We start from the raw sequence: 23,219 nt of genomic DNA on the forward strand, positions 1-23,219 counted from the left end.
TCTTCATCACAGTGGCCTTTATTTAGGAAAATTGGCAGGGTTAACAACATGACAGGAGTTATTATTTGATCTACAAAGCTTCTTCAGTCAACTTAGTTCATTTTGTATCTCTTTTCTCAATTCTGATAAAGGTTTATTGGCCTAAAGCAGTAACTCATTCTTTCCATGGATGCTGCCTGGCTTGCTGAGCATTTTCAACATTTTCTCATTTTATTTCTGATCCCTGTGATACCCCACCAATAGCACTCAGCGGTTCTGAAATTGACCCCTATATTCCTGCTGTTTTCTGTTCAATGTTTGCACTAATATACTCCTTGAGGCCTCATATGTTAACATTTCTGTAGTATTTTATCAGATGACCTAAAATATCTATGTCTTTAATGCTTATGCTTGTTGCATCTTTATAAAGAGTCAAACAAATTTGCTACATATTATTTCCTATTCATGAAACAATATTGACTCTGCCTAATTATTGGTTGTTAACTGTGATCTTGTTATGTCAATTTTTTGTGCAAATAATGGATGCCAGGCTAATAAGTATATAGTCAGTCATTTTTTCTTTTTGTCTTCCTGGTGGATGGAATAAATATTGGTAATCCAGCAGATCAGTAATAAACACAACATGAGTGGATTTTTTTAGCTTGTCATTATGATCTTCGGTTCAAACACCAATGGGTCCAGCTTGCTAGGAGCCAAGAACAAAGAGCTTATCAAGAGGCTAGGAGGAGCACTTCAAAGAAACTCCCAACAGCCATTCTATTCTTAACGCTAGTTTCCCCAGTCTTTGCATTGCCATAGATAGATTAAAAAGTTGAAAAGACGATTATCACAGTTGAAAATAACAAACCTCTGGAGTAGATAGTTTCCCTGTTGGAATTTCAGAACTTTCTGGAGCAGAACTTCAGATGCACATTCAAAACCTAATCTCTCTATCTAAAAACAGAATATGGCAGACATTGTGATCATAACTGTCCTCAGGAAAGGCAGTACAACTGATTGTGGTAGTTGCAGAAAGGTCTCCCTGCTATCTGCTACAGGAGAGTCATTGTAAGCCTTCTCTTCATTTTCTAATGGCCATATATATCTTGTATACATATATCTTGTATACAGAGTGAATTTAGATATGATCCTCATTCGATGTGTGAGAAATCCTTCTTAAATTTGGCTACAATCAAGGGATCCTTTTCTGAGTCTGCTACACCATGGCATGCAGGCCGTGATTATAGCAATGTGGACACTATAGATCCAATCACAGCAGGGTCAAACAAACTCCAACTCTTTTCTCAGTCTTCCAGGTATATTGCTGTACTTCAGCATACCTTCATGAAGCTTCTTACTGGAGTGGAGTAAGTCTGCAGGTGAATGAAAAAGTGTTCACCTTCCATTGCCTCAATTCCAAAATGTGGAGGGTTGCTAATGTTGTTCCCTTGTTCAAAAAAGGGAGTAGAGATAACTCAGGAAATTATAGACCAGTGAGTCTTATTTCAGTGGTGGGGAAGTTGTTGAAAAAGATCCTGAGAGGCAAGGTTTATGATAATTTAGAGAGACATAATCTGATTAGGGATAGTCAGCATGGCTTTGTCAAGGGCAGGTTGTGCCTTACAAGCCTGACTGAACTCTTTGAGAATATAACAAAACACATTGATGAAGGTAGAGCAGTGGATGTAATGTGTATGGATTTCAGCAAGGTATTTGATGAGGCTCCCTATGCCAGGCTCATTCAGAAAGTATCGAGGCATGGGATCCGAGGAGACCTTGTTTTGTGGATCCAGAATTGGCTTGCCCACAGAAGGCAAAGGGTGGTTGTAGATGGTTTGTATTCTGCATGGAGGTCGGTGACCAGTGGATCTGCAGGGATCTGTCTGGGAACCCCCCCACCCTTTGTGATTTTTATAAATGACCTGGATGAAGAAGTAGAAGGGTGGGTTAGTAAGTTTGTTGTGGTGTGAGTAGTCTGGAGGGTTGTCAGATGTTGCAGCGGGTCATCAATAGGATGCAGAACTGGGCTGAAAAGTGGCAAATGTAGTTCAGCACAGATAAGTGTGAAGTGGTTCATTTTGGTAGGTCATATTTGAAGACAGAATATAGTTTCAATGGTAAGGCTCTTGGCAGTGTGGAGGATCAGAAAGATCTTGGGGTGGGTGTCCATAGGACAGTCAAAGCTGCTGTGCAGGTTGATAATGTTAAGAAGGCTTTGGTGTGTTGGCATTCGTAAACTGGGATTGAGTTCAAGAGCCGTGATGTAATGTGAACAGCTGTACAAGACCTCGGTCAAACCCCACTTGGAGTACTGTGTTCAGTTCTGGTCACCTCACTAGGATGTGGATACCATAGAAGGGGTGCAGGGGAGATTTTCAAGGATGTTGCCTGGATCGGACAGCCTACCTTGTGAGAATAGGTTGAGTGAACTTGGCTTTTTCTCCTTGGAGTGACGGAAGATGTGCTGTAGATGTCTATGTTCTATGTTACAGAACCAAAGTCGTTGCCAGATCAGTCATCATGCTGTAGAATATAGATGACACATGCATATGCGTTGGAGACTGAGTTCCAAGTTATTGACTCTTTCACTGAAGGATATGAAATAATAGACCTTGCCCTAAACACCTCCAAAAGTAAGGTGTTCTCTCAACCCAGCCACTGATCTAAACCATCTCGCTCCCAACCTCCCTAATCAATAGAGGTGCACACTGAGGTTCTGAAAATGTGGCTGGAATTTCCATATCCTTAGAGCCACTTCTCGGCAAAGGCAGGTATCAGAGATGAAATTTTTTGCTATGTCTTTGTCGTAACATTTGGTTTTGGGGGAAAAGGGAGTACAGCATGCCTAATGATCAGGGTTTCAAACTCTGCATGAAACACGGATGGGTATGCTGCAGAAGTGAGTACGACCTGCAGGTTGCAATTCAAAGCACTGGAGATGTACAATTAATGCTGCCTGCACAAAATTGTCTACTGGCAGAATAAATGATCCTATATAAGTGTCCTCTCCCAGCCCAGCATCCCCGAGAATAGTCACAACATGCTGCAAAGAATAGGCAATAATATTTGCATACTTGATACCAATCTTCCAAATGCTTCCTCAACTTTGATAATAATCTCCATCATGGGAAAAGATTACCAGAACAGGAAGTGTTTCAAGTAAGTTCTCAAAACCACCTTGAAATAAATTAACATCCTCACTAATTCAAGACAATTTTTGGCCCTTTCACCTTCTGTGGGTTAGTCTGTAGACCCAACACTGGCCTCCTCAGCTCTTTGGATGCTGTGAATCTGGAGTTTTGAAAGCATGTCATGGAGCACAATTGTGCAGAAACAGGCCCTTCAGACCATATAGTTTGTGGCAAACTTTTTTTTCTGCCTAGTTCCATTTGTCCAAACACAGACCCTAGCCCTCTTATACATGTGCCTATCTAAACTTCTCTTAAATGTTACAATTGAACCCACATCCAACACTTACAATGGCAGCTGATTCCACACTTGTAACACCCTGTATCCAAAACCTCTATTTCTAGTCTCATTCAACCTTAGGAGGAAAAGCCTGCATGTGCTTATTTTATCTACACTGGGCATAATTTTGCATATCTCTTATAAGATCTTGCCTCATTCTCCTATGCTCCAAGGAATAAAGTTTTAACCCCTTAAACCTTACCCTATAATTCAGGTCCTCCTTTCCCAGCAGCAACCTTGTAATTTTTCTCTGTACTCTTCCAAACTTACTAATATCTTCCTTGTACATAGGTGACCAGAACGGCATACAGTACTCCAAATTCAGCCTTACAAACATCTTATGTAACTTCAACATGACATCCTTGCGTCCTATACTCAGTACACAGACTTATGGTGGCCACTGTGCCAGAAGTTTTCTTTATGACCCTATCTACCTGTGACACCACTTTCAAGGAATTATAGATCCGTATTCCCAGATTCCCTTGTTCACAGCACACCTTAGCACCCTCCCATTCACTGTGGTAAGTTCTACCCTAGTGTGATCTCCTCAAGTGCAACACCTCACATTATTATCTGTATTAAATTCCATATGTCATTTTTCAGTCTACGAGGAGTGAATGATAAGTTCGTAGCCTAAGTTAGAAGAAGTGAATTTTAGAAAACCTAGCACATCTATTTTTCAATATAGTCCCCTCCTATATGTACACACTTAGTCCAGTGGTCATGGAGCATACAGAAGTGGTCCACAGCAGGGATGATTGATAAGTTCGTGGCCCACGGTAGAAGGATATGAGTTATTAACTTCAAACTTTCTGCATTATCACTCAATGAGTTGAACTACATGTGCATGTAACGAGAGCGTCTTGGACCTCCAGGTGGTTCACAGCAGGGGTGATTGATAAGTTTGTGGCCTAAGGTAGAACAAGGTGAGTTACACAGCTCTCGTTACGCGCATGTGCAGTTCAGCTCTTTGAGTGAAAATGCAGAAAGTTTGAAGTTAATAACTCCTCTCCTTCTACCTTAGGCCACGAACTTATCAATCACCCCTCGTATTTTCCTGACTGGTCCAGATTATGCTGCAATATTTGATAACCTATCTCACTGTACACTGTACTCACGGTATAGGAATCATCTGCATGTTTGCTGATCCAGTTTACAACATATTCTCTAAATCATTAATATATATGAATAACAACAGTGGACCCAGCACCACTCCTTACAACTACTCACAGGGCCAAGAGCCAACCATATACTAACTTCTCACTGGCTTCTCCCACTAAGCCAGTGTGAAATCCAATGCTACTTCATCCAGAATGCTAAGCGACTTCACCTTCTGGTCCAGTCTCTCATGTGGCAGTTTTTCCAGGGCCTTGCTGAAGTATATGTAGACAAATCCACTGCCTTTCCTTCATCAACTTTCCTCGTAACCTTCTCGAAAAATTCCATGAGATAGGTTAGATACGACCTACCACACACAAACCGTATTGATTACAAAGTCATTGTTGATTTTGAGGAAAAGGTTTTGCCTCTGGAGCAGATCATGGCTCATTTAATACGTCTATCCATACACTCCTTTTTTGTAGTTTGTCTGACTTCTTTAAATACCAACTATTCAATCTTAGTCACATGCAGCCACACCGCTAGCTATACTTTCAAATCCAACCCAGTTGTACAAATGCATTCAGATACTCAGATTTTAGCTGTTTAAGCACTGCCCCTTCGTATCTCGCTTCACTCATTATCAATAAACTACTTTTTTCAGTGGCTATGTCCTGTTTATATCTGTAGCTTTTCTGCCACCTAATCTCTGCCCATGATTTCACCACTTCAGCTCAATATTTCAAGCTAATGTATAGCATGGATAAAGCTTTGTATTACATTTCAATGATGTATAGCACACAGTAAAGCTAAATTCAAATGAGTTTAGATTGTATTAGCTAGTGGCTCAGCATATGCTCTTGTTTATAAAGGCTTCATTTCAATTGCTGCTCTTGGCTGAAGTGTATCAGTTAAGCTGCAAACTTTCTTTAAAGACAAGCTTGATAAGTGATAACAAAGAGTCCACTACCCATTACTTGTTGCATATTCTGCCGGAAATATAAAGATTATCAATTGGTTTAGTTGCTTCTGAACTGCTGCTGCATGCTGAATTTAGCATGATTCCATGTTTCAAAAGTAAAACAGTTTATAAAAAAAGAGATCAGATGAAACGTGCTTAGATCCATTGTGAAAAATGTGCTTGCACCAAGTTTTAAAGTATTGTTATTACAGCCACGGTAAGAGTTGAAAGATATCAGCCATAGTGATTTTGAATAATTGTTTTGGAAAGTGACATATACCTACAAGTTTTCAGGTCAAGTTTATTGTCATTTAACTATATACATATATACCGTCAAACAAATCGACATTTCACCAGACCAAGGTATAAAGCACAATAATACACAATAACTTAGGAAAATAAGAATTAAATCTGCAAATGAATTACGCGTAAACAAAGTAAAGTGCAAGAATTAAATATTATAGGATAGGTAGCCGGTGACACTTTGACTGCAATGTGGCAGAGAGTTCAGGAGCCTATTGGCCTGAGGGAAGAAGTTTTTTTCCCATCTTGACCATTCTTGTCTTTGTACATCAGAGTCTCCTGCTGGATAGTAGAAAGTCAGAGGATGCTGGATGGATGGGAGGGATTCTTGACAATGCTAAAGGCCCTGTGTACTCATCGCTCCTGTTAAATGCCCTTGAAGAATGGCAGGGAGACCCTTATGATCCTCTCGGCTATTCTCACAGTCCTTTGTTGGGACTTCCAGTCCAGCGCTGTGTTGTTCCCATACCAGATGGAGATGCAGCTTGTCAGGACGCTGTCAATGTCCTGACAGTGCATTTATACAAAATGCAAATTTTGTGTATAAAAAATTTTAGCTTCTTCTCCAGTGGCTTCTTTTAAATAGATTTGCTGCTTTCTTTGAATATGTATGTAACATTTTTAAAATTATTAATCTTATCTTTTTTTCTTCTTTTTGTAAAGGCAGGGACTCAAAACCTGAAATGGCGATTTCATCTCCTATCAGCCTGATTCCTGAAGAGAAAGTATCATTTGCACTTTATGCACTATCAGTCTCTACACTTACGGTGGCCAGAATTAGGAAAAATTACAACAAAGTGGACAGCAAAGCAATAGCCAAACAGGTGAGTAATCATTCTGAGCCTTCCCTTCAAAAGAACTGTACAAATTAAAGCACTGGACCTGAGCCTGGGCCATGATCGATCCAGGCTGTTGTTTGCATCTTATGCTGCATCGCGGCTGCAGTTAAATTTTGTAGTCCTGAGAATTAAATTGATTAAAACTCCAGTTGTCCCTTTGATCCCTTGTTGTTAAAGGCCTAATGGGCTCTAATAATCTTTTTAATCCTTTGGCAGGAATCTCAAGGGTACAGTTGGGTGTAATCTAACCAGTTCCCTCCTTTTTCAGAATTTTTAGAATTGCAACATTTTCCACTCTTGATCAGTGCCCAGATTCTCCTTGCAGAGAATGAGAGGTGACTTAATAGAGACATACAAGATGATAAGTGGCATAGATATAATGGACAGGCAGAGCCTTTTTTCCCTGGACAGAAGTGGCTAATATAGAGGGGCATAAATTTAAGGTATGGAGGGAAAGTATAAGGCTGATTTCAGAGGCAAGTTTTGTAATGCAGCATGGAATGCACTGCCAGGGTAGAGGCATTTATATTAGGGACGTTAATGAGGCTCTTGGGTAGGTACCTGGATGAAAGAAAAATGGAAGGCTTTGTTGAAGGGAATGGTTAGATTGATCTTGAAATTGTTTAAAGGATCAGCAGAACATTCTGGCCTAAGGGGCCTATGCTGTGCTATGTTACGTGTTCTTATGAAAAAGTTACATTTTTAAAAAAATACTATTTATCCAAATGAAGTAGTAAAACCAGAAATGTATTCTGTTGTTAGTGCAACTAACATTATTGATTCTTGTGTGAACAGGAGGTTTAATTATTTCATCCTTCAGTTTGCAATTATCAATTTGGGTTTTCGTTTCTAATGGTAAAGCACCTTTTTGTGCGGGGCCAGTCAGTGCTGCTTATTTTTTTGCTTTCTTGGATAAGCATAAAAAGAAACCTGATTTGTGAAGAAAGAATAGCTTGAAGAAGGGGGCACTTCAGTGAGGAAAAGTCAGTGAAATTGACTATTTAAGTTGAGCAGAAGTAGCTTATTTATATATTTTGCAGTAATGTGATTTTTCTGCTCCTTTTTCGGTTTTAAAGCAGAAGGGTAAATTTAGGAACTACTTAGCTGCTAACTGTTTTTTCTGTGTTTTGTAGATGGCCATTTCCTCTCATGAAAATGCTACGCCAGTAAAACTGTTGCATAATGCTGCAGGCCACTTAAATGGACCAGCAAGAACTATTGGTGCAGCTCTGATAGGATACTTGGGTATGGTATCAATAAAACAATTAATTGACTTACAATCAGTTACAAAGACTTGAATGATTTTAAACCTAATGTTGAAAGTTCAAATCCTAGGTTTCTCAGTTATGTGTAAGGAATAACTTTCTATCTGATGGGAACTTTTATTTTTTTCAAATACTCACTATTTTAATATCCATACTTTTCAAAATGATTTGTAACCAATTCTTACTGTGCACATTATTTTCATAAGCATAATCTGGTCCAGTGGTGAGGCTTTTACACCACGTATGTATAAAATGATTAAAAGCAGGACTAGCCCTTTCTAACCTTTGAACCTACACCATCACTTAATGAAATTGTGGCTGACTTTTCACTTTATTACCACATGATTTCTTAAACTTTAAAAAGTCTATCAGCATCTTTCTTGAACGTATTCAGTGAATGAGACCCACAGTCCTCTTGAATGGCAAAAATCCACTGAGTTTTGGTGAAAAAAATTGCTTATCTCTGGCCTGAATGTGTGGCTGATTACCCTGAGTGTGTGACTTCTTGTTCTGGACATTCTAGATAAGGGAACTATCATATTTGCATCTATCTTGCCAAGGTCTGTAAAAGAAATTTTGTATATAAACTTGGGATTCAGAACCAGCTGTCTGAATCTCTCCTCACACAATACGCCTGTTCTTCCAGGACTCAATTTGGTTGTACCATCACTACTCTCACTTGATTGCAAGTACAGTTGACGTTCACTAATCTGACTACTTGTAATCCAGTTCCTTTGATAATCCAGCACTGATTATGCTTAATGCAATCCTTCTGTAATTCGTCATTTTCACTAATCTGGTGCTCCTCAGGTCCTAATGGTGCTGGGTTAGTGAAGGTCGACCTGTATATATCCTCTCTTTTTTAGGGAAATCAGATGTGATCATACCAGGGCCCTATGTAATTGGAGCAAGGCAGTTGTATTAAATTCTTCTTGCAATAAAGACATGCCTTTCTAATTACTTGCTGTATCTGTAATTTGAAATTTCAGTGATTTTGGTATAATACCTCCTGAATCCACACATCTTTCAAACACCTGTATACAAAAATAGTTTAAAAAAACTTTGCTAGTCTAATTGTTCCAATAAATCAGAACATAATTTTCATGTTTTTTGCCTATTCACTAAGTATATTTGCTTAAGTACATCTTCCTGAAGTCTTCCTGCATCCTTCACACAGCTACCAGGTTTGTATATCAGCAAATTTGGGTGTATTATATGATTCCCTTATCCAAATTATTGAAATTATTTGTGAACACCAATTCTAGCTGCACCCCACTTATCATCATTTCTTAAGCTAAGAATCCTGTTTCCTCTCTGTGTTTCTTCCCTGTTAACAAATGGTCATCCCATTACTAACAACAGCATGCTTTGATTTTATTTAATGGCCTCTTCTGTGTCACCTTATCAAAAGTATTTTGAAACTCCAAAGACACCATAAAACTGTTCCACTTCTATGTTTCTGCGTGTCAAATTTTTAATTCTTCCAATAAGTCCTCAAAATTATTTACCTTCATAAATCTAGGCCAACTTTGTCCAATTTTCTTAACATTTTCAAATTATCTTTTAGCTATTTCCTCATTAATAAATTCTTGGATTTCCTTAGTTCTCATCTCAGGGCTGATCTTTAGTTTCCTTTCTTTTTGTTGTCTCTATGCTTTTATACCATTCTGGAAACTATGTATTCCCTATTCACCCTGTCTGCTGCCATCATCTCCCTCTGACTAACTAGGATGCTGTTTATTACTCAATTCAACATCCTTCTTTCCCCAGTATTGGTGCTATTGTTTCATAATTTGAACTCATATCCCAGACCACAGTTTTAGCGACACTTTAATTTCCCTGATCTTATTTCCCCGATGCCAGTCTGCACATTGTTTATGCAGGAAAGGAAGTCATTAAAATTCAAAAGTCAATGTGCTCATTTAAATAGTGACTATATTTTAACTGATGAATTTAAGATTGAAAATGGCCTCATCCAAAGAGCAATATGCAGTAGGCCCAGAAAAGATGAGCAATTTTCTTCAGAAAAGATGCAGCAGTTCACCTTTATTCTGCATTGCATGTACCAGACATCTCACCCTGCAAAAACCCATTTCAGGGAGGTAGCACTGCCCCCCCCATCCCCTCCCGTTGACCTCCAAGGGTGTATGTAATACTTTGTTTAGTGATTTTGTCTAATCTGTAAACCAAGTTGGGTATATGCAGCGAATGTGACATTAAAATATGTACTTATATTATCATGTTTATTCTGTTACAACTTTAAGCAAGTCTACAGGGAGTTTGGCCTCATCACGTAGGACATCAGTAGTGTAGCTCCTTAGCAGCTAGCCAGCTAGTTTAAATAACGTTAGCTGTGCTGTAATGACACCTGTTAAACTTACCACAACATGTCTTTTACATTTTAGCCCCCATGGGCAATAGAAAAGTCACTGTTGCAAACAGTGCAGCGAGCAACACTGTCATTATTTTTGAGGTCGACTGTAAAGCCTGCCCACAGAGAAAACTGCTAGCTCTACTTAGCAGGGGTCCCCAGCATTTTTTGCACCACAGACCGGTTTAATATTAACAATATTCTTGCGGACCGGCCGTTTGGGGAGGGGGGGGTGGGTATTAATCACAACCGGAATATAGGTGATAAGTCAATAGCATCATAACATTTTAAGTAACGTTTGGATATTAAACACACAGCGCATATTTTCCCCGTATGAACATATAAAACCATTGCAACACACCCATATCGCTGAATCAGTGCGAGCCCTGAGCTTGTTTTCCTGCAACAAGACGGTCCCATCGAGGGGTGATGGGAGACAGTGATACTCGAAGGGGGTTCCTTATGTCCAGTCTATTCCGCAATTTAGTTTTCGTTGCATTCATTGCCGAAAACTCCGCTTCGCAGCGATATGATGTTGGAAATGGAAGCAATGTTTTCAGTGCTTTCATGGCTATCTCAGGATATTTAGCCTTGACTTTGATCCAGAATGCCGGCAGAGATGTTATATCAAACATATTTTTCAACCCGCCGTCATTTACAAGCTCGAGGAGTTGATCTTCTTCCCGGGCTGACATGGATGACGCGCAGGTAATGACCTCGCGTGCGTTCAAGTTCAACAGTGCGTGACAGGGAATGAGGAAAGGTGCAAATGACTCATATCGTTTCATATCGCCAAATCATATTGTTTCCTTGTGGCCCGGTGGTTGGGGACCACTCTTAGCACGAAGAGAGACCAATCAGGATGCTCGCTCTCTGTCTCCTTCTCCCTCTCAAAAAAATCTATTTCCGGGATATTGTATATAATTTCCCGGGTGTCAGGGAGCCACTATCAATATGTGGGAGACTCCCGGATCTTCCGGGAGAGGTGGGATGTCTGATGTACCCTGCCTTCAATCTCACCCTCACTGATTGCCTATCTATTGGACATCAACTTTGACCCATAAGCTCTTTCATCGAGAAAGGCAAAAGGCTGCAAATACACAATAGCACCACCTTCTGCAAGTTCCACTGTAGATAGCACACCATCCACGAAAATAAATTACCATCTTCATAATATGTTGCTTCTGGAAATCAATAATATCATCAAGGATGCCTGTCACCCTGGCTATTAATTTTTCTCTTTTTTACCTTCTGGGAAAAAATATACGACCTTGAAAGCCCAGATGTTCAGACTTAAGAACAGGTTTTTCCCTACTCTTATCAACCTCTTGAACCAATCACCTCTTTCACACCTTTTCTGGGAGCTGCTGTTGTATTCTCACACTCCAAACTCCACCTCTCTGATATTCCACTTTATTATCCTGGTACATGTAATTTATTATCATAGTACATGTATGTCACCAAGTACAACCCTGAGATTCATATTTCTTGCAAACATACTTAAAAAATCCATTATGAATAATAACCATTATAAAGTCAATAAAAAACTACACCAACTTAGGTGCTCAACCAGTGTGCGAAAGACAACAAACTATGCAAGTAAAAAAAGAAAATAATAATAATAATAATAATAATAATAAATAGATAAGCAATAAATATTGAGAACATGAGATGAAGAGTCCTTGAAAGGGAGTCCATAGATTGTGAGAACATTTCGGTGACAGGGCAAGTGAAGTTATCCCCTTTGGTTCAAGAGCCTGATGGTTGAGGGGTAGTAACTGTTCCTGAATCTGGTAGTGTGAGTCCTGAGGCTCCTGTACCACCTTCCTGATGGCCACAGCGAGAAGAGAGCGTGTCCTGGTTGGTGGGGTCTGATGATGGATGCTGCTTTCCTGCGACAACACTTAGTGAAGATGTGCTCAATGGTAGGGCTTTACCCATGATGGATTGAGCTGTATCCACTACTTTTTGTAGAATTTTCCATTCAAGAGCATTGGTGTTTCCATACCAGGCTGTGATGCAGACAGTCCTTGTACTCTCCACAGCATATCTATAGAAGTTTGTCAAAGTTTTAGATGTCATCCCAAATCTTTGCAAACTCCTAAGGAGGTAGAGGCGCAGCCGTGCTTTCTTCATGATTGCACTTGTGTACTAGGACCACAACAGGTTTTTGAAAATAATAACCCCGAGGAATTTAAAGTTGCTGACCCTCTCTCTCCACCTGTGATCCTCCAATGAGGACTGGCTCATGGACCGTTGGTTTCCTCCTACTGAAGTCAGTAATCAACTCCTTGGTCTTGCTGACATTGAGTAAGAGGATGTTGTTATAGTACCACTCAAGATTTTCAATCTTCCTCCTATATGCTGATTTGCCACCACTTTTGATTCAGCCGAGCTGTGTTTACCCACATAGTCATAAGTGTAAAGCAGCTAGATCAGGCAGCTAAGAACACAGCCTGTAGTGCATCTGTGCTGATGGAGAACCCGGAGAAGATGTTATTGCCAATCTGAATTGTCTGGGGTCTGCAGGTGAGGAAATCGAGGATCTGTTCACACAAGAAGGTATTGCGGCCACAGTCTTAAAGCATTTTGATTAATTTTGAGGGAATGATGGTATTGAATACCGAACTGTAATCGATAAAGAGCATCCTGATGTATGCAGGTTTGCTGTCCAGATATTCAAGGGTTGAGTGAAGGACCAATGGGATGGCATCTGCTGTGCACCTGTTGCTCCAGTGGCAAATTCGAGTGGATCCAGGTCACTTCTTACTCAGGAGTTGACATGTTTCATCATCAACCTTTCAAAACACTTCATTACTGTAGAAGTAAGAGCTACTGGACAATAGTCATTGAGGGAGGTTTTTACATTCTTAGGCACCAGTATAATTGAAGCCTGTTTGAAGCAGGCAGGTGCCTCAGACTGCCAAAGCGAGAGGTTAAAGATCTCAGTGAACACTCCAGCCAGTTGATCAGCATAGGTTTTTAGTACTTGGCCAGTTCCACCTTCTGGGCTGGATGCATTCTGTGAGTTCACCGTCCTGAAGTCTGCTCACATGTTGGTCTCAGATCCTGGTATCACATGATCATGGGGGGTTCTGGAAGGGTCACCAAGATCCTGAAGAAATACTGGATTAATTCCATCTACAAACCCATAAGGAAGCTCAATTCACAGCTTATGTGGGTCAAAGATGACCTGGCACACTCAGTTGGGCTGGTGTTTACAGGATTCCCTGTGAACGCAGAACAGTGTCTATCAGCCAGATGGGACGCACGGTGGAAACCCACATCAAGGAGCACAGGAGGTGTATCCATTTCTTACCTGGAGAAGTTGGCGGTAGCAGAACACTGCATTTGCAATGGCCATAGGATTGATTTCGACGGCCCAAAACTACTGTGCCGCACCAGTGGCTTTTGGGACCTCCCGGTAAAGCAAGCTATTGAAATAAAACTCGAGGAAAAGAGTTTTAACAAAGATGGAGATCTCGCTCTAAGGAAGAACTGGAATTCGATTGTAAACTAGGTGGGAGAGAGAAAATCTGATTGAGGATTAATCAATCAGGAGGGATGGACAATGGAGGTATAAATGCCACTGGACTAGATGAGCCCGGGCATCATCCCTAATGAAGATGGCAGAGTTTGTCATTGAAATGTCAGTTATAATCGACACTTCTACCCGGCTGGAAGCCCAAGATGAGTTTATTTGTCATGTATGCCAGGAAGCACTGGATGCTTTTTCACTGTGTGTGCTATTTATTCTGTGAGCTTTAAGCGAACAAGAAATTTTATTGCACCCTGGTGTATGTGACAATAATCTAATATAATCTGATCTATTCTTTTATAAATGTCAAAACCCTGAAAATATTTTGACAGTAATATTGTGGGACAGTGGAAGTTCAAGGAAGATCGCTATCATGAGGAGTGACTTGTTGACTTTGTTAGCATCTGCTAAAATGTGTAATTGTGTAGGGGGTGAAAAATACTTGCAGCTTAAGGTGAATCCTTAAGCTTCAGTTGCAAAACTCCTGTTTGCACTGACATTAGAAGAGAATGGGAGCTACTTGTTTTAATATAGCACAGGAATTAAAAATGGACTTCCATAATGAGATGTGCCATTCGATCTGTCAAAATTGGGAAGACTTTCTCCTGGAAGGCATTAATGATGTCAGTGTCCATGTTCACGATCCGATAAGAAAACAGTGTATATAAATTAAAATACTTTGTCATATTCATGCAGCTTGGCTTTTGTCCAGCTCTGTGGCTCATTGCATTTTTATAATTAATTGCATTTAAAACTACTTGAAAGTAGTTTTTTTCCTCTCTGATGATGAGTTCCTGACCTGAATCATTGATTCACTTTCGTTTTCCATGACTACTGTGTGATTTGCTAAATATTTCCAATACAATTTTTTTCCCAGATCAAAGCATATGCAATGTTCATTGTACTTAAATTTTTAAATTTTCATCCAGTATTTTTGAACTACTGATTTTTTTTTTAATATTGCCAGGTGTAAGAACATATGTTCCGAAGCCCGTTGCCACTACTTTGCAATATATTGGTGGAGCAGCTGCTATTTTGGGATTGGTTGCAATGGCGTCAGATGTTGAAGGTCTCTATGCTGCTGTGAAAGCTCTTGTTTGTGTAGTGAAAAGTAATGCATTGGCCAGCAAAGAGATGGAGCGGATTAAGGGATATCAGGTAAGAACTTCATGATGGAAAGCCGAAATAGAGTAGCCTAAATGTGTTAACTAAATTGAGGAAATTTGTATTTTGTTTTGCCTTCATAAAGTACCAGTGGAGAAAGGTGCATGGAATGAAATATAACACTTTAGAAATAACATTTACAAATAAAATATGAAATATAATATATAGTTAGAATTTTATACAGCTTGCAGTTCAATACTTTTGTGTGTATGAATATCTAACGTACACATAAGCAACCTCTGTTCAGTGTCTTTATACAGGAACATGGAAGCACATGTTAACATGCTGTAACTCTACAGGAACATGGAAGCACATGTTAACATGCTCTCATACCAATGAGCATAATCTTCACCAGAGATATTTCTTTATTATTGTCATACGTACTGAGGAACAATGAAGCCCTTTTTGTTTATGTGTCATCTGTTTAGTTTGTTTCATACAGAATGCAGAATATAGTGCAGGAGCTTCAGAGAAAGTGCAGTGCAGGCAATAAATAAAGGGCAAGAGTCACAGTAGATTTGGACATCAAAAATTCATCTCAAGCATGTGAGAAATCCATTCAAATTAGATAACAGTGTTGGTAGGTGTTCTTTGGTCTGGTGGTACCTGCTTTTGTATCTTCTGCCTGTTACGTACCCCGTAACTGGGTTGCCAAACCAGCAGAAATGGATCACTCAGTTGGAGTCTGGAGTACTAGAACTAAGAAAGTTTTATTAAAGAAACAAGCAACACAGTAATCGAAAGGATAATAAATGCAACAGTTCAGTGATGATAAACACACATGTGCACAGAATTAAGATAACAGCATCAATCAAGCTCTATCGTTGTCTAGGGGTAAATGACCAATTTCAAAATGACTCAAAGTTCAGTCCAGTTTAGTAGTTCAGTTCGCAGTAATCGTTGCCATGGCGGTGGACAACGTGGGGGAAGAGAGAGATAGAATAGGAACAACTCATCATTCAGAACGGCTTCACTCACAGACCAGCAAGATGGCTCACAGACCAGCGAGATGGCTCACAAACAGCTTTTGGGCAGGTCCTTGGTGATGTCACCTGAGGTCACCGACTGTGACCCCTCCTCCAGATGCGGTCGATCCTCTGCAGTGAACCCGGCACCCAGGCAAGGGCGGACACACACCGGGTTCCCGCTGATCGTACCTTTCCACCCTTGTCGTTGTCTGGGACTTCTCACCCACTCGTGAGAAGCGCACCGCTTCCAGGGTCTCGTTACCTCGGGTGGCGTGTGTGTCTGTCTTAGCGAACCTGTCCCTTTTTATCCCCCTGCTGGGGTATCGCCTGTCCATCACTTCAAACAGTTCAGGGCTCAAAGGGGGGAGCCGCTCCAGACAGCTCTTCCTCCCACATCCCTTCATTACACATCTCCAGACGCTGCTCCATTGTTCCTTATCTCTCCTTCCCCTGAGGGCAGGTGGCAGACCAACTGCTGATGCCACTGATGCTAGCCCAGGCCAGCAAACATCTTAATTTTATGTGTATTCTCGTAACATGCCCAAAAGGAGAGGAAGGAGAGAAAAAATGACTGGTCGGAGGCATCCTTGATTATGTTGACTGCTAGCAAGATGCTGGTCTGTGCGATGGACTTTACTGTAATCACAATATTTTTGCAGTTCCTTGCTGTTTTGGGCAGAGCAATCACCATACCAAACAGTGATGCAGCTAGTTGAGCTGCTTTCTGTGGTGCATCTATAACAATTGGTAAGAGTTTCAGGGAACTGGGGGCAGTGGAGAAGTGAAACCTGGAGAAATCTTGAGGGGGACAGGTGACCTACTCTTGCTCCATTTTCTTATGATCTCAGTCAGTAGGTTTGGTACTCTCCTCATTCTTATGGAACTGTTAACATTTACTAGTGTAATCTGGAGCAGCCAAAATAGGGATAGTTAGCAGAATTAATAGCGTAGAATAAGTAAAGGGATTTGCACATACTGGAGGTGCACAGAGGAAAATAGCAAATCTGATCCTCAATGTGGAAGTAATGAGCACTGAAGAATGAATGTCCAAGCAGGCTGGAACTTCGGGTTGTGCAAATTGTTAGGCTTCTATGCAAATCATGAGCCCGGTAAATAAATAGAGCAAATAAATTTAATTTATAAATGTATATAAGCTGGATATTGTAAAGAGCTTCGTACAAGCGCTAATAAATCAGTGGAATAATTGTGCAGCAGGGAGCAGTGGCAGGTAAGAGGTACATTTGAAATGTAAGTGAGTGATGATCCTTGATGGAGTGAATGGTTAGCTATCTTTGCCCTTTGGTGTCATTTCAAGTCTGCCCATAACTATCTTCAATAGAATTGATGATCTTTTCAGTTAAGAGTGTTTATTTTCCTATTTTAGCTCTTGGCCATGTTGCTGAAGAAGAAGCGGAGTCTTTTGAATAGCCATATACTTCATCTCACATTTTCATTGGTGGGAACAGTCGACAGTGGGCATGAGACCAGTATTATTCCTAATTCTAATGGATTTCAGGACTTGCTTTGCGACTTTGATGTAAGGTTTAGTTACCATATATAGCAACAATTACTTAGAAAATGTACAAATTAGATTTCTATCTGACCAAAATCCTCCATTGCTTTGAGAAGTATATAGTGCCCTGAAAAAGTATTCAGCCCCACAACTATTTTCATATTTTAGAGTCTCATTTTCTAAATTTAAAATATATTGAAGTAGGATTTTCCAAGCTAATCTACAAAATATTGTGTATCATGTCATATCAAAAGAAAAAATCCCAAACCTGTCTACAATTTACTAAAAATTAAAAACCAAATTTGTGAGGCTGAAAAAGTATTCATCTCCTTTCTAATTACTATGCTAGCTTTCTTCAGGTGCAGTATATTATCTTACCAACCCACCCAATTTGTTGATGTCGAAAATTGAACGATGACCTACTTTCAATGAATTCCCACGCTCTCTTTATTAGTCTGTATGAAATTGTTTATAATGATAATAGAGAAGCACAAATCTGGAAAAGGGTAGAAGTCCATCTCAAAGGCAGTGACATACCTCATCCACACTACCTAGGTCAGGCCGTCCCTCTAAGGTTAGTCATTAGAGAAGAATGGCACGTGTAAGAGAGGCTACTGTGACTCCAACCATCAGTCTGAGTGACCTGTGGAAGTCGGTGGTTACAAACTGGACATGAAGTTCATGTCTCTATAATCACTAAGGCTTTACACAAAAAGGATATTCATGAAAGGGTGGCAAGGAAGAAGCCCTGGCTTAAAAAACAGCATACACTTGCCCATAAAGACTTTGCAAAGTGTCACTTAGAAGATACTGTAAAGATATGGAAGAAGCCCTTGTGGAACTTTTAGGGAGACTAAAGTGGAACTTTTTGGCCTGAACATTAAGTGGTATGTGTGGTGTAAATCTAATACTGTGTATCAGCCAGGTAACACTGTCCCTACTGTAAAGTATGGTGGAGTAGCATCATGCTATGGGGATGCTTTTCAGCAGTAGACACTGGGAATCTGGTCAGGATTGATGGGAAGCTGAAAGCTGCTAAAAACAGAGAGACACTGCATAAAAGAACCTGCTAGCCTCTGCCAGAAAGCTTAAACTGGGGTGAAGTTTGTCTTTCAACAGGACAACAACCCAAAGCACACTGCCAGAGCAACCTTGAAGTGGCTTCAATTGAAAAAATTGATGGCCTTGAGTAACCCAAAGTCTTGACCTTAACCTGATCAAACATCTTTGGAAAGACCTGAAGATTGTTGGCCACTGCTCTCCCCAACTAACCTGGCACAGCTTGAGCAGTGGAAAAATCTTGCTGCATCACATTGTGCAAAGCTAAAAGAAACTTGTCAAAAAGGACTACAGGCTATAATAACTGCAAGAGGATGAATACTTTTGAACTGCTAAGATTTCAGGTTTTGAATTTTTAGTTTTTCATGCTTTGCAATTTTCCCTGTATTTTGGACCCTGCTGTGAAAAAAGAGCACTCAATTCACAAATGAAGTTCTCAGTTAAGTTGATCAAAATCCCTGGTTGTAATACTTATTTATTTGAACAAAGGGTTGGGCGCTGAATACTTTCACAAGGCATTGTATCCTGCATGAAGTGGCCCAGATTCAGAATTCCAATGGAGCAAATGCTTCTTGTAGCTCCCATCAATTCATGTTGGAGTGCCAGACTGCCTTTAAAATTTCCTTTTATTTGAGAGTAGTTACACCTGCAGAAATAAATGTATTTATATAATACCTTTTAATTGAGCCCCAAATTGCTCTTGCTCCCTGAGAGATCTGTTGGGACAATGAGATATTCTGTAATGGTTCAGAATAAATTTTGGCATATTACAACTCTGGAATTCCAGTACATTCAAGCAAATTGTGTCGGAATTATTTGATGAATTCAAATGAACTTGTTCTGAAGATTTGGGATGAGATCATACCCATGGTGTAGTTGAGACTATAATCTTTACTGCAGTAATGCTAATAGTATAGCACCAAGTTCCAAATGATCAACCTGTCATATAGATTTATTACTTAATAATGATAAAAAATGTATTTATGATATAAATTTTGGTAATTTCGTTAAACATCCTGCATTGACAGGTATGGCTCAATGCACCGTATGAACTTCATCTCTCATTGTTCGAGCACTTTATTGAACTTCTGACAGAATCAAGGTATTACTAAACTATTTCCAAAAAAATTGCTCATTAAATTTTCATATACCATAAAAATATTACAAATAAAAAGATTGTTTTAATATTGTTTACAGTGAGGCTTCACGAAACGCCAGGTTAATGAGGGAATTCCAGTTGATACCAAAGCTGCTGCTTACTCTGAAAGATAACTTCCTATCACAGTCGACCATTGCAGCTATCAGTAATGTACTCAGCCTCCTGCTGCAAGGATTTCCAAACAGCAATGATCTGCTCAGGTAGAGTCATATTTAAGAATTATTACTTAATTATATAGGCAGTATCAGTTTGTAGCAGCGTTCCATTCCTGGAATTGTTCATAACTTGAACTGTTCTTAAGACAGGAAAGAACAGAAATGGCAAGGGAGCAAGCAGGCATAGGAACAGTGGCTGCCTGCCACCCTCACTGTCCCACTGAGTGAGTGAGACAGTGAATTTGCTCAGTGTTCCCAGCTCTGTTCATCTACATCCAGCTGATTATTGTGGAACAGAATGCACACAGAAATGCCACTTTCCCACCTTGCAGAAGATTCCCACAGCAGCCAGCAAATCCATTCCCATCCATCCTGCCAGCCTCGCAAGTGCCCATTTGTATGTATGGGGTGCCCATATGTTAGATGTTTATAACCTGGAAGGGCCTGTAGTGAATTATCCAAATATTGCATATCCTTTGCCAGAAAGCCCTGAAATGTCAGGAGGCAAATCCCTTGCTGCAGAGTACATAGTTTCTTGTAGTCATGGCATTTTTTGGATGGGCAAGTTGAAATTCCGTTCAGTGGTGACTTTTAGGGTATTGATGGTCGGGGACCTAACAGTGGTGATGCTATTAATTGTCAAGGATAGATGGCAGACTATCCTGTTATCATCTGGCACTTTAATGCCCAAATGTTGTTGAAGTCTTGCTGCATGCAAACATGAGTTTTTTTTAATATATATTTGCTGAAGAGTCCCTATGGATATGAATATTATGTGAACATCCAGTTCTGCCTTTATGCCAACAGAAAGATCAATGGTGAAGCAGTAGAAAATAGATGTTCCTTAGATACCCTGATAAACTTCTTTTGTGAAGTCCTGGGGCTAGGATAGTTGACCTCAGACAACTACAGTGATCTTTGTTTGTAGAACACACAATTCCCACCACTGGAGTGTGCATTCCTGTTGATGCCCATTGACTTCAGTTTTATTAAGCCACCAGTATTACCAAATTTGGTCAGACACTGCTTAATGTCTTACCTCATCTCCAAAATGCAATCAACATTGAAAATACAGAAAAAATATGAAATAATTTGAAGAATGGTAAATTACAATTAATATTCTGCTGTTGTGGTTAATACCCATTCATTGTTTTATTCTTTTGACAGCCCTAGCTTTTACATGGTAACAAATCTGGAAGTTCCGGATAGCTCATGGCAAATCGCAAGAATATATTTTTTAATAGCTGGCCTGAGAGTGAAGGAAATATTTGTAGTCTTATTGAGAAGAGCCTACTTACACTAAATGGTTAAAAACACCTCTAATGCAGTGTCCCCAAACTTTGGGTTACAGCATCCCTTGGCTTCCAGAACCCCTCTCTCTTTCCAGCCATTACATAATCAAATCTATAAAGAATTTTGATTTATGATGCACAGCAAAGGAAAATAAGAACTGTAAATTCAAAGCCACAATGTATAATTGCAAAAATTATTCAAATCTATTTAAAGCTACAAATAAAATTATTTCTTTAATTACAGTAAATACTATTTTCATCAGTAATTTTAGAGTGTACATTAGTAGTCCAACTATTCACTACTTCATTGCTTCTTCAGCTTTCAATTAGATGGGTGGGCATGGGGCAGTGACAAGTTTCGCAACTTCAGGCTGAATGTCACTCAGGAGTCCCAGATCTGCTTGTTCAGTAATTTATAGACTGTTTCATTGCTGTGAAAGAAGTTGGATGACTATACTGAAACCACGTTCCACTAAATACAATGTTGGAAAGGGGGTAAAGAACATCTTGACCCTTTTCCACAATGCAGGATAGCATTCATAAATTTCTTTTTGTGACCAAAAATCTAGATATGATTTTTTAAACCTTGGTTTCAACTCAGTTAATTTGTAGCGAGATAAGTTCTGCCACCATCCTTCCTGGCAATTTCTTTTTACAAGTGTTTCGGAATGGATTTATTACCCAATCTGGAATTTGGATTGAGAGATGATCCTGAAATCTCTCTGCATGTCTGTATGCAGCTCACCCAAAAGGACACAGTATAGTTGAAGATCATCTTATGGTATTGTTTCTTTCCCTTCCAACTCAGAGAAGCTCAAATTGAAAAAGGTCACAACGGCCAGTGTTGCACTTAAATAGGGTTAATTTGTACAGAAATATGGAGATGACTGATTTGACTTTGATAAGATTCACAAAATTTCCTTTTAATTAAAGATTGATTTCATTAAACGTTGATAATAATTTTGACAAATGAGCCATGTCATGCCTAATATTTTTGAGTTGATTACTGAATGATGCATTCAAGTTTTCAAAGTCTTATTAGTTTCAAAAAGTACATAAAAGCATCTCATACGGTTTCTTTTTGAGAGCCATCTGATTTGTGTGTGCAACAGCAAATGTTCAAACTGGTCATCGTTCTCAATACAAAGCTCTCGAAATAGTCAAGAACTAAGAGCATGGGACTTGATTTTCTTTAATGCTGTGATAATAGTATGTAATGATTTATGCAGCCAGTCACTTTTGTTTTTTGCAACTAGGTTTTGTCTGAATTACATAGTGAATGGTAAATATGTTAGGTACAGCTTTTTCCAAGAAGGTAATAGCGCCACAGTGGCATCCTGTCATTGATAGTTCCCATCTGTTGTACAAGCAAGAATGTTGATGAGCAGAATGTCCTTTTTGAAAAATTTCTCAGCAACAAGAATTATTGACTCCTCCTTTGTATCTTTTTCTAATCGCATGCAAATACAACTCTTGAACCATGCTTTCATCTTGTATGAAGCGAACATGACCAAGAAACAAGGATTCATTGCCTAGCAGTGTTGACTCATCCACTGCACAGCAAATTCTGTTGTCCCAAGTATGTTGCACAATGTGTCTTCCACATTCTCAGACATTTCATCTATTCATCTTTGAACAGAGATGTTGGTGAACAAAATCACTTCAATTAATTGGTCCGGTGACTTATGCAAAACCGGACTCAGAACCTCCCTTTCTACTGGCAAAATCAGTTTTTCTCCATTGTATGAGGCTTTCCAGATATAGCAATGAGTAATGAACTGTTGTATGAAGCACGCAAACCATCATTTGCTTTGTTGTGAAATACTGACAAACTTGCTTGAAATGTTTTCCATTTCTGAAAGTTTTCATGACGTGAATCAAAATAAGCCAAGTTCTTGTTTGCTTCATCAAAGTGTATTCTCTTCAAATGTTCAAGGAGCCTGGATGATTTCATTGCCTCATTTGGGGGGGGGGGGAGCTTTTTCACATAGCAGACACATTGGCTGCTGTTGGTTAGTTGGTGCTGGTATAAATTCATATTTCAGATTCTCCAGACTACACTGTTTACTCTTTTTCATTTCGTTTGC

General features: G+C 39.6%; 1 protein-coding gene across 4 annotated transcripts in view; it reads left to right on the forward strand.

The window, feature by feature from the left end:
- wdfy3 (WD repeat and FYVE domain containing 3) overlaps window positions 1–23,219 on the forward strand; it is a 369,321-nt gene that overhangs the window by 223,348 nt on the left and 122,754 nt on the right. For all 4 annotated transcript variants that reach the window (XM_063043525.1, XM_063043526.1, XM_063043527.1 and 1 more), the window contains 6 exons: window positions 6,473–6,633; window positions 7,782–7,893; window positions 14,790–14,980; window positions 17,339–17,491; window positions 19,555–19,628; window positions 19,724–19,885. In XM_063043525.1, coding sequence (XP_062899595.1) covers window positions 6,473–6,633; window positions 7,782–7,893; window positions 14,790–14,980; window positions 17,339–17,491; window positions 19,555–19,628; window positions 19,724–19,885 — 853 coding nt within the window. The remainder of the gene's footprint in view (window positions 1–6,472; window positions 6,634–7,781; window positions 7,894–14,789; window positions 14,981–17,338; window positions 17,492–19,554; window positions 19,629–19,723; window positions 19,886–23,219) is intronic.

Source organism: Mobula hypostoma, chromosome 3, assembly GCF_963921235.1.
Source record: "Mobula hypostoma chromosome 3, sMobHyp1.1, whole genome shotgun sequence".
Taxonomy (NCBI): domain Eukaryota; kingdom Metazoa; phylum Chordata; class Chondrichthyes; order Myliobatiformes; family Myliobatidae; genus Mobula; species Mobula hypostoma.